Source organism: Chiroxiphia lanceolata, chromosome 3 (genome assembly GCF_009829145.1).
Source record: "Chiroxiphia lanceolata isolate bChiLan1 chromosome 3, bChiLan1.pri, whole genome shotgun sequence".
In the NCBI taxonomy this organism is placed as follows: Eukaryota; Metazoa; Chordata; class Aves; order Passeriformes; family Pipridae; genus Chiroxiphia; species Chiroxiphia lanceolata.
The window spans coordinates 78,798,308-78,813,399 of NC_045639.1; the positions used below are offsets into that span (position 1 = coordinate 78,798,308).

Here is a 15,092-nt window from a genome sequence, read left to right on the forward strand (position 1 = left end):
GACAACAACTACGATTAAGAAAAAAAAATGTGTATATTATCACATTGTTCTACTGCTAAAAAGTGATCACGCACAAGGAATTAGTCAAAACAATTTAAAAAAAAAAAAAGGAAATCCCACTGTAAATAAATGTTATAAGCTACATGCACCTGGGCTGCTGGGAGAGCAGTCAATAAGAACAGTTAATATATATGAGAGGTACATGCATTGTCGCATCAGCAGTTTTACAAATTAAGACATTGTTGGAGACTACACAAGAGAAGGGAATGGCAGGAAATAGTTTTACCAAGAGACTAGGGGAAAACTGACTTACCGGAGATCAGTGAAAGCTTTAAGAGGAACATGGAAGGTATGGAGGTGCCCTGTGAAATGACACTATTCTGGAGTCCCCAAGGAGCTTTTTTAGTGGGCAATTCACTTCTGAAATATATACTTTCTTTGATAAATCACACTTCACTTAGATGAAGTTTCTCAAGAACTGTTCTCCTGATGAGAAAAGGTTACAGGCTTCACATCACAAGTAGAAGAAACCGCAGACTTTATACAACTCCAGATTTTCACTTTTTCTTTTATAAAGGGAGACTGCCTTTGAGTATTCATTGTCCTTGTTATATACTCTCTTCTCCTTAGAATCAGTGCTGTCACACATAATCACACAGAAATTAGGCTAGCAGATGAAACAATAAAGGAAATCAAATGCCCAATCTGGTTTCCAGCAGGACAGTTTCTATTCAGAAAACAGGCAGATTTTTAGCTTATTTGACTAAAAGCAACTCAGAAATGTCCTAAAAATCTCTATACACTTACATGCACTCTATTTCTGCCATCTCTGTAACCAAGATAGGAAAATATGTTGGCAATCACCACTGCTTTCCTTTAGCCTGTCAGTTGTGGTTTTCTCTCTCATAAAAACCAAGGAATTATGTACACAGGGGTCTAATCCTGCTCTGAGATGCTATAGGGCAGACCTGGCCAAAGAGAAGAGCCCTGCCTCTGGAGGTACACAGATTCAGTGATCTAACAAGATGTTTCACATTCAGGTTTTGTGACTGAGTTCATGCTAGACATAACTCTATGTGCAAATGCTCCCCATTCCTCATGAAATAAGTGGTAAACATTCACGGGGCTTCTGTGGAAGGAAGAACAATCTCACACCACAACCACTACTCATAAAAAGAATGGGAGAATTCATCCTGCTGATCTTTGAGTACCTTGTCACTCTTACCTGGTTTCCCTTTCTTTTCAGTTGTTGGTCTTCATTTAATTTATTGCTTCCAATTTAGTTTATAGGTTAGATTTTATTTTCTGATCCTCTCAATCTTTTTAAAAGGATGTGAGAGGTGTTAAAAGAAGCATCCATACATTTAATACAACTGCTACACACAAAAATGTATGAACTATCTAAAGCACTCAGCTTTCCTCTAACTTTAGGTTTATTTGATTGACATCATCACTAAAAATCGTACTGGCTTCAGTGAGTTTGGGGCAATGCCAAGTCCTCCTGGAAGTCCTGTTTTCCTAAAATTTAAATTATATTGTAAGTATGATTATCTTTCACAGAGGAGAGATGCTAGTCTTTATCACCTTCTTATGGATTACATGGGAGCATTTTTTTTGTTAAAGCACAGCATTGCCTGTGCAAGAAATCTGTGTTAGTAGAGAGACGCACTTTTCTTATTTACATCTATAAATTGTAAAAAGTAAAATCAAAATCAAACACTTGGCCGCTTGTAACCCCATAGTCTTAACCACCTATGGGCTTCTGTGACATTGCAAACTCAGTATCCCAAAACTCTGTAATAGAAAAGTGGTCCTATGGTTGCTACTCTGCTTCTATGTTGTTTCTGTTATTGTGGCAATGTAAACAGGAAAAAACTATGTTCTGATCTTTAAATAACAGGAACAATAGAAATGTACAGTTATTCAATATCATCCAGAATTCATTAACCTAAAGTATTCTTTTCTGATGCTGTTCTTTAATCAGTCACCTCTTGTAGAAGCAGCTGGACAGACAACACCAGCCACCCGGATGATAAAAGAAGAAAAATACTAAAGCAAAAATATTGTGGTCCTGAGCGAGTCAGAGCTAACATTAGCGTGTGTGTGAAAAGAATCACAAGGTCAAGCTGGAAAACTGCTTGAAGCATGGTTGTTCTTTGTGGCTGGAAGCAGTCACATGGGTGTATGGTATGTGGAGAGATAAGGAAACTACTGCCTGGCTGGAGAGCTCGGACCTGGGGTCGGTAGAGTCTGCATATAGAAATAGAGTAATAAAGTTACAAGAGAGTTCTTCCTGGACAAAGTCTGTCTCCCGTGGATTCATTTGCTGCAAACAGTGCAAAGTGAAGACCTTTTTTCTACAATCTCCAACTAAAAAAATAAACCTGTAAAAAAGTCTTTTTTTTTTTTAATCCAAAGTTTTCATAACTTCATGTTAAGTCTAATCTGTTGATGCCCATTAGGATGGCAGCAACGGAATACCATTCACAGTTGTTACTAGAAGGGCTGGAAAACATCAAATAAGACACAATAGCCACATTTATTTGAGGCATTTTTCCAAGAAGAATAAAGCTCCCACTACTAGAGAAAAAATACTTGACAATAAAAAGTCAAAGGACTGAACTACGTCTAGCAGAGAAAAATAATATTTGTTAATGCCTACTAGAATAGATATCCATGTTCCACAGAAATGAAAACTGAAGGAATCAGAGAAAAATTCTTGACTGGTGGGTCCCCAAAAGGGAGCAGACAGAGGACCAAACTGCCTGTATATCATACAGTCCATTTTTTGTTATTTGTAAAAGGGAAACATACTGGCTGGAGCCAGAAGCTTTTTTCAAAATGTTTAAAAGCAATAAAGTTAATGGTATTAGATCTCCTTGAAGAGATCAGATTCTTATAGACATATTATTTTGTTACAGGGAACAGAAAAGAATCCCTTGTGGTCCTTTTTCATGTATTTGTCTCCCAAGGGTAAAAGGAAAACCTGCTATACTGTGTGAGAAATTAACTGCCAGAATCACCCCAGAATGTTTCAAAGCATGCTTTTACCTTCACATCAGCCTCTACTACACACTTACAGCACTTTCCCATAAAACAGAGTATCTGTGGCTTTATGAATTCAACAGGCAAAACAAAATTCAGCCCACGTGTTTCTGCCTTATCCTGTATGATCAAGTGTAATTGAAATCCTGAATGAACTACTGAACTGGTTGATTCCTCATCTGAATGTCTACATTCCCTTCCCCATCACCCACCACAAAGCAGCAGCCTCTGCCCTTTCATATCCAGAAGCACACGCAAGTGCTTACACATCTGAGTTCTTTCCAGAAATATCTCACATTAGCCTTTTACTGTGAACCTTCCTGCAGTGACTACATATTGCTTAGATCTACAGCAGCCCAGAATGGAGGGGGCAAAAGAAGGTGCCTACATAGTCCGTGGACACACAAGAGTTTGTCAAAATTTGTCTGCTTTCTGGGCCACACCTTGAACTGTGACCAGGTGTTTTCTAGGAGAATACCAGCTGGCCAGGACAAAACTGTGACAAGAATGTGCAAGAAATTAAACAGTTCGGAAAACTATGTGATAGTCTTTGGGTCTGCATCATGATCCTGTTTAGTTAGCTAGCATTAACATAGTTGTGCTGCTGAAAGAATACACAGCGCTGAAAGTAAGGTTCCTGAAGGCCCTTCTTGATAACCATCTTTCCCAGATATCTCTCAAGAGTCAGCAGCTTGTAGGGGGTTGATATGAATTAGCTGAACTGCTGCCAGGCACCACTGGAGAAAAAAATCCTCTTAGATGTGGGGGACATAGAAAAGGATCCAAATAACCAGGGTGCTAAGGCCCATTGTCACATGATCAGCATCAAATGAAGCACAGGGAAAGGGATATGGTCTTCCATTCCAGCCCTCAGACTTTCAGAAGGCAATTTCTGAGAATCAGGATCCGATGTCCTACAAGAGCTGAACAAGACTTGCGAGGCTGCCTAAATATAAGTACTGAGAAAAAAGATTAATTTATAGGTAAATTTTAATTTTTTTTAAAAATACTGTAGTTTTGCATGTCCTTCCAACTTTTGTATATTTGCTGGACAAAGCTTACTGAAAATAGGAAACAATGCTTTTGGATATTTTTGCAAAGAACTTCCTTCAGGTGTTTCTGGTAAAAAGTTATAGAAACACAAATAATTGAGTGCACAAAGCACTGCGGGACTTGGCCATGAGCACCTTTAGATCATTCTGGTGATTCTAGCTACTCTGCACTGCTTCACTTCAAAAGTAATATCAATAAAAAGAAAAAAGATTTCTCAGACAGCAAAATGCATTTGCATATTCAGACAGAGAGCAGGTGACAGAGTCTGGGCTGCATTCCTACAGAACAAGAACAGCTTCTTTGTCTCTTTCTGCTGTACACGTTATAGAACTTGCATAGTTCTATACATGTCATGTAGGATCACTCGATACTTCAGAATCAAAGGTAAGGAAAGTACACAATATTGAGATGTGAGTCCACAAGCTCCTTTGTTAAATTTTCTTCCACTAGCACTGATAAATTAGCCAATTAAAAATAATGCTTTTTCCTCTAAAGGAATTTTGTAGCAAAGCAATGGAGAACAACATAGACAGTAATGTATATTGAATTCCAAGTCAAAACTGTAACAAGTACAAATGAGAGCTGGGGAAAAACTCAAGTCCAGTAATTTTCTACCAGAAACATTTAAAGGAAATTCCTTTGCAAGAATATCCAAAACCAGTGTTTTCTTTTTTCAATCTACTCTGCCCAAAAAAAAATACAAAAATTAGAATGACATGAAAAACTACTATAAAGTTTTTTAATTAAAATTAACCTATAAAATAGTCATACCTTTCAGTATTTATATTTAAGCAGTCTGCCAAGACCAGCTGTATCAGTTTTAATGGCATAAACAGGCTTATAGACAGAAAAGGGTCTGTGTCACAGTATTAAGCAATTGGAAACGGTTGGAGATTTCTAGTACAGAGATCTAACCTGTTTAGTCATGTGTCAATCATCACCATGAAAAATATCTGACTTTATATTAAACATACAGGAGCGGAATAAAGAAAAGCCATTTAAAATTATGGCAGGAGAGCTGTCAGCAAGGCATCTCACTCATCACAGAGGTGGAGGAGGGCAATGTGCCACGTGCCATAACTCCTGTTCATTGCTGCAGAGCCAACAGCAATGCACACCAGCAGAGATATCGACCAGCACATTGGCAATAGCTCTGGCACTGCTCAGGAACAGTGAGCTCCTTTCATCTGTGACAACCAAGGTGTCTTCATGGGCACATTGATTTCTCCTCCCCAGGAAAGAAGGGATGCACCTGCAATTAAAACTGGCCACGTTCCCTCATGTGGTCATGAGAATGACTGGCCTGGTGCAGCTAAGCCTCAGAAACACATCAGGCTTGTCCTCATCACTCTCTTGGAATGCCACTGTATAGCTGATATGTAGCCTACGCTGACCTTGAACTGTGACCAGGTGTTTTCTAGGAGAATACCAGCTGGCCAGGACAAAACTGTGACAAGAATGTGCAAGAAATTAAACAGTTCGGCAAACTATGTGATAGTCTTTGGGTCTGCACCATGATCCTGTTTAATTATCTAGCATAAACATAGTTGTGGTGCTGAAAGAATACACAGTGCTGAAAGTAGGGTTTTCCTGAAGGCCCTTCTTGATAACCATCTTTCCCAGATATCTTTCAAGAGTCAGCAGCTTGTGGGGGTTGATACAAATTAGCTGAACTGGGACCAGGCACCACTGTCATCTTTCCTGAGTTTGTTGGTTATGCAGTGTACAGACATCAAACCTCAGTGGATGGCAAAGGGATCACAGACTCCTGGGAAACCTGATAGAGGGAGGTCTGGTTGTCCCAAACCTGACTATTAGTGCACGGTCAAGTGGCCCACACAAATTGTCATAAACATCTGTAGGTAAACCCTTCTGTAACAGTTTAATTATTGCACGGACACAGTTTGTGTGTATAAAACTGAATCATTTAATGGTTACAACTTTTTGGTATATATAGGGGTTTGGAAAGGAGGGACAAACCTTCCATTCATAGCCGGGATTAAAAGTCCAAGAAACATGGGGAGATGCTTTTCATCAAACAGATAAGCAGGCATTTCTTTATCACAAATACAATGAGAGATGGGGCAAAACAAAGTCATAAAGAGATTTACCACAGCATCTACAAGTCTGCCTAATTAATAGATAATGCAAGAATTTCAGGGAGTGAATGTAAACAAACTTGCTTTGTCTTTGTTTAAATCCCATGCTTTCTTGCTGAGATCACTTCCTATCTCTGCTGTGTCATAAAGAATTTGTCCCCCAACAATTCCCCCCTTTTTGTTTTCAAGCTGCAAAATTGAAGCTTGTACAAAACTTCTATTAACCATACGTTGTATACAGGATAATAAACAGGGAATACAAAGCATAATACAAAGGAATACAAACAGTCCCATTAATATTACTATAAATGCTTTCTTTAACCAAGGTCCTATATTAAACATATCAAGCCAACTAAACAAACTATCATCTTAACTCTTCTTCATCATCTTCTTTAAGTTGAGCTGAAAGTTTCTTCAACTTATCAATGCTTCAATGTATCGATTAAGAATTATCGCTGAGATTCATACAACGAAGTCCTTCAAATTCTTCACACCCATGTCCATGAGCTAATAACAAAAAATCAACAGTTGCTCTATTTTGCAAGGTTGTTTTTCTTACTGAGTCTACCTCGGTTAATAAGGCACCAATAGCTGAACTAATAACATTAGTTTCTTTTGTAAGCAAACAGGCAAGTCCCTATAAAGAAGTTAAAGTGTGTGCAGTCCCTATGCCTGATATGAGGCTGGCAAAAACTCTCTTTGGTGGACCACAAAAGTAGACACTAGAATTACAGTCTGAAGCATATTGGTTCACAAATTGTTTGCTTCTGCTGCGTAAGGGTCTATCTGAGGGTAACTATCTGGGGTTAAACAGTGTTAGCTTTCTAAACACACAAGGCCCACCCTCTGCCTTACCAGGGATGCCTCTCCAGACTCATTGTGAACAAATCAAAAACATTCCATCGGGCAAGCCAACTGAATGTGGCTCATATTTAATGATAGTTGGGCTGGGTAGTTTACACCAAAAGCTGTCATTTTGATAAACTCCTGGAGAAGACACATTAACTGCCAGCGGATTTTCTGAATGCAGGTCAGTAGGGTAAAAATGGAAAACAAAAGGGGGCAGTTAAGCTGCCCATTATATCTATCCCTTGAGATTCTATAGGGCGGGTAGGAAAATGATCTTTATACTCTCCCTTTGGCTGTTTCCCTCTTTGCCCTTTCGTATTTGTGCACTCTGCCAGGGGTGTATTGTAAGTGTCAAAGTAAGAACAATGAGACAAATATTTATTTAAAAAGGCCATCCATTGATCCTTGGAGAGTGGAAGGCCTACCAAGCACGTACGAAATGGATCTGATAGAGTAGCTACAGACAGGCATAACGTGTCAGTTCCAATCACATTGGCAAGGGTCACCCAGACGTTCCATTGGCTGGGGATGGTCCAGTCAGGAGGCACTCCTGTCACTAGGAAGATGGTGTAAGATACGGTCGCACAAAACGGAACGTCCTTTGTCTCTGGAAATACAAGCGTAACCTTTTCCCCAGGTTATCAGTGGGTGAGGCCCCGGCCAATGCCCTGTGCTCAGGTCTTTAAACAGCACTTCAGCTTTACCTTCCGTCGGGTTGTGTGCTGGAACAAAATGGCATTGAGCTGGGGCAGAGTCCTCAACTAAACAATTTTAAAAATTAAGTACATATAACGCTTTATTTAAACATTCTTGAGGAGTCAACCCCACACTCCCCCTAATTTGTTTTTGTAGCATTTCTTTGAGCATACAATGCGCACGTTCAAGTACTGCTTGTCCAGTAGGGGAGTGTGGGGTTCCTGTAACATGTTCCAATGCCCCACTGGGCAAAGAACTCACGGGTACAGGCAGATACATAGGAGGGTCCATTATCAGTTTTAACCTGTTTGGGAACACCCATATGAGCAAAGGCTGTAAGAAAATGGCGTTGAATATCATGACTCTTTTCACCAGAATGAGCTGCATCAACTAAAAATCCAGAGAAGATGTCAGTAGAGACATGTACCCATTTCAGTCTGCCAAAACATGGTACATGGGTAACATCGGTTTGCCACATCTGAAGTGGTTCTAGCTCTTGGGGATTAACTCCTTCTGGAATTAAGGGGGTGATTTGTTGACAATTTGGGCAGGATGAAATGATAAAAAGGGCTGGGTCAAGTGTAAGGCCGAATTGGTTTTTCAAACTTTGCATTCTGGTGGAAAAAGTTGTGTGACAATTTAGCCTGTTCAAACAACTGGGGCACTATTACAGGTCATGCAAGCGCGTCAGCACACCAGTTGCCTTCTGTCACTGGTCTGGGCAATGCCATGTGAGAACACACACAAACTGTAAAAAAACAGAGACTGTCTTGTTATTAACCACAAACATTAGCCTTTGAAACAATGCAAACAGTGGTCTGTTACTTATTTCTTTGAGATAGGAATGTTTAATGCATTGGACAATGCCAACCACATACTGAGAATCTGAAGCTATGTTAAGAGGGCCCTGAAACAATTTTAGGGCACGGACAACTGTGGAAAATTCCACAAGTTGTGGTGACCCAACTAAATTGGTGTACATCATTTTGCCATACACCATCCTTTTGCCATACCACTACAGCTTTTCCAGTTCGTCCAGAGCCATCAGTAAACACAGTTTGTGCATCTGATAAGGGGATCGGGGACCAATGAGACTTCAGCTTCAATGACAAGTGGTTTAGTTGCTGTAAAAAAGCACAAGCAGGTAAGTGAATACTCAGTTGCCCATTATAATTGATTATGGCAGTCTGGAAATCCAAACTGGTTTTTTCTAGCCATTTCAAATTTTCTGTTGTTAAAGGCAAGTATATTGTGTGTAGATCACATCCCAAAGCCGTCCCTTCCGGAGAATTCGTGAAATCATTTCTGCTTGAGTCATTACAGCTTCTGGAAACTGATGTGCTAGAAAGAGCCATTCTCACAAGCAAAAATCAAAATTGTTTTTTAACAGTTGACCCAAAAGTCCAAAAGGCTGAGCAGGTCCCATTAAGACAACTAAAACTGCTGGTTCATCTAAAAGGCGACGATTGCCTTGACAAGAGTTCAGTTCTTGTTCCACAGTATGCACAGAAGTGGTTGCTTCTGGCATTAATTGTCCAGGAGAAGTTAAGTCTGAGCATTCCTTTAAGACGGTAAGCAACGTGTGCAGTTCATCTGTAGTAATGCGTAACACTAGCTGGAGCCAATTTATAACTCCCAGTAATTTTTGCAGGTCATTAAGAGTTTGTACGGATGTTTCTAGGGAAACATGTTGTGATTGAATTGATGTTTGTGTTATTATCCACCCTAAATAATGCCAAGGAGCATCTTGCCGATTTTCTCTGGTGCTATTTTTAGACCATAGGCAGTGACTGCTGCAATTATGACTTTCACCACTAGCTGTGTCAATTCTACTGTAGCTGCACAGATCAAAATATCATCCATATAGGGGTAAATGTAGGCTTCTGGATATTGTTGGTGCACAGGCAATAGTGCTGTAACTACGTATAACTGGCAAATGGTTGGACTGTTTTTAATCACTGAGGCAACACTTTCCAGTGATAACGAGCATAAGGTTCACTGGCATTTAAAGTTGGCACAGAAAAGGTAAATCGCTTGGCATCACTGGGATGTAAAGGAATTGTAAAAAAACAGTCTTTCAAATCGATGATAATTAGTGGTCAATCTTGGGGTAACACAGATGGAGAGGGAAGATCTGGTTGCAGGGCTCCCATGGGTTCAATAACATTAATGCATCTTAAATCACGCAGTACATGCCACTTGCCATTCTTTTTCTGAATTACAAAAACAGAGGAATTCCAGGGACTGCATATATGCCCTGCATCGAGCTGTTCCTTAACAAGCAGTTGAAGTTGACACAGCTTGTCCTCTGGAAGTGGCCACTGATCCACCCAGACAGGCTCTTCTGTTCGCCAAGTGAGAGTGGGGACTAGCTGCAGCTCAGTGGCCGTCATGATAAACATGTGCTGAGTCCAATTCCCCATTGTCCTAAGGCATCTCAGCCCCACAAAGTGAGGGGTATATTTAAAACATATGGACAAAGTGTCACCGAGCAACCTTCAGGACCAGTAATTAAAATCAGATGCACACTCTGCTTTGGTATTGTTAGACCTATGACTCCCCTCACAGCTTTGTCTGGCTCAATGAGTGTCCAAGAGGGGGGCTACACACGGGCAGAAATTACAGTCACATCGGCTCCACTGTCTGCTAAACCATTAACATGGACCATCCCCTTTTCTGCACAGTATTGTACAACTGACAGCTTAAAGTCGGGCGCTGAGCAGACAGAGGCTGTGCCCAAAAGATAAAATCATCTACAGGCACTAAGTTATTTCCCATTAAACCAAAGCCTTGGTCCCCTCTTATTCAACTACTGGATCTAGGAGGGTAGGTGTGAATGAGATTTAACTGAGCAATAATGGTGGCTTTTTCAATACAGGGAGGCATAGGAGTCCAAGTCATTATCTTAATCTCTCTCATATAATCAGAGTCGATGATTCCTGGTAGCACAAAAATACCAAGATGAGTTGCTGATGAGCAGCAGATTAATAATGCACTACAGTTATTTCCTGGTGGACCTTGGACCCCTGTTGGAACTACCTATACATTAGAATCACGGAGTTTTACTATTGTTGTGAAAGCCAGATCCACCCCAGCGCTGCCTGAGGTGGGTGCTCGTAAGGTGCTGGCTAGTACGAGTGGCTGGGCTGAAACTCGGGAGCACTTGCTGCCATCGCATGGGGTCCCGACGCACTCACCTTTAAGTTTCCCGACTGTTCTTTACCCCTTCCCTGTGGAGGAAGCAGTTTACCTTCCCGGGTAAATTTTGAGCGGCACTCTTTAGCATAATGAAAACCTTTGCGGCAGCGCAGGCATAAACCAGGCTGTCTGGTAGGTTTTTTGTTCGGACAATGCTTTCTAAAATGTCCAGGCTGACCACAGCCATAGCATAGCTGAGACGAAGAAGATCCTCTTAAAGCGGATAATGCTTCGGCTAAAGCAGTCATTTCATGAGAATGTGAACCCACATTTTGACAGGCTCGAAGCATTTCCGAAATTGTGGGGTTCTGTAAGGCTTGTAACATTTTTTGGCAATCTATATTAGCATTCTTTATTGCAAAGTGTTTGAACAAAATCTCTCCTGCCGTATCATTCCCAACTTGTTTGTCAATTGCATCTTTTAAACGATTAGTGAATTCCATAAATGTTTCTTGCGGTCCCTGAAGAATAGTAACAAAAGACAGACGAGCCGTCCCAGCCTCCGGAACACTGCGAAAAGCTCGACAAGCTAGCCTTTTAGCTTCGTTCAGAACATGAATTGGCAGTTGGGCTTGCGCTGCTGGAGTGGCAAAGGGTCCTGTCCCCAGAAGCATTTCCATACTAATTATAGGCTGTGCTGTTAGATTATTTAGATTTAGACTGGTTGCATTTTCTGCAGCAGCTCTCTCAGCCAAATAACTCCACTCAGTTTTAAAAATACTAAATTGCAGTGCAGTGAGAATAATTCTTGCAATTGCTTCGCAATCAAGTGGGATTAAAGTAAAGGAATCAAACACAATCTCTAACCGCCTCATTGTAAACGGAACAGTTAAGCCATGATCAGTGACTGACTTTTGCAATTCTTTTACGACTTGATACGGAATATTTTCCCAGCGGGGCGGATGAGGAAGATATTGCAATATTTCTATGTCTCCTGCTGCAGCAGCCTCCTGCCTCACTTGTGCCCATCTATCACGAGGGTCAGGAAGACATAAACTGAGCTCCTTTTTAGAGTCAAAGGGATTGAAATCCCTTGAATTTTCATTAGGGCCCTGGGCAGTAGGGACTTTAGAGTTGTTCAGTGACAGGGGTGCAGAGGAGCCGCCGCTATTTTGGCACTCCCCCGCAGCGTGTACCCGTGGTATGGGGGGTGGGGCAAGCTCCTCCTCTGCCGCACTCTCTGGTGGGTGGCTGGAGTCATCGGTAATGACAGATTCAGAGGGTAACGACTTTTTAGCTGTGTGGGAATTTAAAGTCTGAAAGACTGCCCTCCAGGTTCCGAGAAGGCTGGCAGCCTGTTTGTCTCCCTTTGTCGCAGAGTCCGATAGCCTGACACCAATGAGATCCCATTCCACGTCATCAAAGACATTAGTAGCATTCAACCCGGGATGATTCTGCAGTGCCCACAGGAGTAAATTTTGCAAAGAAGGGTCTTCTATTTCGAGCCCATGTTGTTTAAGCAGGCATTTCATCTGTTTGTAAACTGTCTTTTGTTCTGAGGACATTTTGGATCCCATTTCCTAAGCAGTCTTTTTGATGTGCGCAGCTATTTGCCAGTCGTTTTGTAGTGGGGTTCTTAGTTTGGCCCCTGGGTGCTTAAAGCAGCCTTTGTTTTGATCTGAAGGATCTCTTTTTGGTCTCCGAGCTTTTAAATCTGCCCTTATTCCACAATCGCTTACCTTTCCGTGCGGTGGAGAGGTACTATTTTAGCCGCCTTCCGTTCCGTTCAATAGCGACTCGTTACTGGAGCAGGAGCCTTTGTCCTTGCCTTTATTTCTGTCCAGGCTTCATGTCCCTGTTCACAAGAACCATTTGTTTAATCATGGCATGGATATAGTTTGCATGTATAAAACTAAATCATTTAACGGTTACAACTTTTTGGTATATATAGGGGTTTGGGAAGGAGGGACAAACCTTCCATTCATAGCCGGGATTAAAGGTCCAGGAAACATAGGGAGATGCTTTTCATCAAACAGATAAGCAGGCATTTCTTTACCACAAATACAATGAGAGATGGGGTAAAACAAAGTCATAAAGAGATTTACCACAGCGTCTACAAGTCTGCTCAATTAATAGATAATGTGAGCATTTCAGGGAGTGAATGTAAACAGACTTTCCTTGTCTTTGTTTAAATCCAAAGGCTTCTTCCTGAGATCTCTTCTTATCTGTGCTTCGCCATAAAGAATTTGTCCCCTAACACCTTTCCTGCTTTATCCCTCCTTCTACCACATGTTCCTGCCCCTGTGCCTGCTCTGGCTCTCATCTACCTCATGGGCACTAAGCCATGAAAGTACACCTGCCAAGACTGCAAAGAGTTTTCTACCCTTCAGTTCTTTGAATCAAATTGTTGTCAGGCAATTGTCAGCGAAGGTGTGAAGGAGGGGGAATGGGAACAGAAACAGGCTGAGGGAAGAACAAGCAAAGCGTAGAAAGGCAAAACAGAGTATACTGAGATTTGCTTGAACTGCTATAGACAAGCTCTCTTAGAGGCTGTACCACTTTCCTGTCACTCACTATTACCATGTACCTTTTTTCCAAGTACATTAAAGCCTCCACCTAATGTAAATGTTTCCAAAATAAAAGGAACTGTATCATAACAAGCTGTTCTAACCACTGAGAAGTGTCCTCTGTAAAGCTTTTATTAAAGAAAAGCATGGAAAATACAAATTATAATGCTTCTTTTCTATACAGGTACATTAGAAATGAGCAGGAAACCTTCAGGAGGGGTTAACTTTGTCACCGCAAGTACACCTACTGCAATATAAACCTGGATAAATTAGTGAGGACAATAGATTTCTCTGAGCTTGATAAGTTGATAACAGAAGACATCTGAGCTCTCATGTTTCAAGGGATGCTAAGTCCCAAGCTGAATTATTGTTGTTTTTTTCCAGAGTAGCCAGAGCCCTGTAAGTTTGGCTTCATGTGACAGCTAAAGCAAATATTCTTAACATGGGACAGGCATTTGTTTCAAGTAGAAACATTAAAAAAAAAAAAAGAAAAGAAAACAAAGACACACAGAGTCTTGACAACACTGGAACAAAAGGGGTTTTTAAGAAACATCGAATTAATTACAGTGCAATTCCAAGTTTAAAGGCAGTTGCTTAATACAGTCCAATAGCCCTAGAGGTTAAACGCGTATGTTTGACCATACAGTAATTTCAGTTGTGAACGACAGCCAAAATGTTCAGGTTCAGAATATTTAGAGTCTTTGAAGAATAAATAAAGTAGCTCAGGCTTTCACTCAGAAGAATGTAAAAAACAAATGTCCTTACTGGAGAGAGCTGCCAAACTCTTAGGCATTCCAATATTGTAATCAAGCAAGGAAATCTTCATATGGAGAAAGGCAGAAGAGCAAATAAACTCAGACAGATATAGCAACAAGGTGTTCAGAAATCACTAAGATCCAGGGAGTTGGAAAAAAGCCTCACTGATGCCATACCATTTAGATAAAAATAGGGAAATCAGAGTTTAATTTTTAGCAGTACTTTTAGTTAATACTTTACAAATGCTGGTTTTCACTACTGTGTTTTATATGTCACCAAAAACTGTTTATGCTAATACATATTAACTGTTATCTGTTGCAAAATAGATTACAAAAAACCCTAAAATGTCAGGTTAAAAAATATACTTCTTTCTGTATTGGTGCTCTTTGGGCTGTGTCTTCTAGCAAGAGTATCTCAAAGCAGTAAGAATAAGCATTCAAGGTAATAGTTTTCTTTATGGATCTTCTTTTCTTAGCAGTGCAGCAGATGAAGTAACAAGGAATCTGCCCAGAAGGCGAATTTCTATTAAAGGCTTTCTGTGTTTTGGCAGTGGCTCACAGCATTGACATTCTCTCACAAAACACTTTGCATCAAGGAATCAGCATTTTTCTAGTGACAAGTCATTTAATAAGAAAATTTCTCTGACGTGGGCCAAGTACAATGCCTAAACAACCAAGATGCAGTTAGGAAGGTTAAAGAGGCGTGCCGGAACGTAAGTTTATTGGCATCTGCAAAAATATCTGCAGCACATGGAAAGGATGGCAGCTCACTAGAGAAAACAAGAGGTTATTGTCTTTGCAGCCTCACAATTTAGTTCTCCCCCTCAACCTCTAATGAGGCAGAATGTTTTCTGCATGTTCCAGAATCACTCTTCTGAAATGGGAACCCC

At 40.7% G+C, this 15,092-nt stretch overlaps 1 protein-coding gene across 1 annotated transcript in view; it reads right to left on the minus strand.

Annotated features, from left to right (window-relative positions):
* Positions 1-6,007: 6,007 nt before the first annotated feature.
* Positions 6,008-15,092, minus strand: part of LOC116784996 (endogenous retrovirus group K member 8 Gag polyprotein-like) — a 34,781-nt gene continuing 25,696 nt past the window's right edge. Inside the window, exons 2-3 of the mRNA XM_032684101.1 lie at positions 10,848-12,735; positions 6,008-9,605 (exon numbers count right to left, since the gene is read on the minus strand). Of these exons, the coding sequence (XP_032539992.1) occupies positions 10,871-12,457 (1,587 nt within the window). The 5' untranslated portion in view covers positions 12,458-12,735 and the 3' untranslated portion in view covers positions 6,008-9,605; positions 10,848-10,870. The remainder of the gene's footprint in view (positions 9,606-10,847; positions 12,736-15,092) is intronic.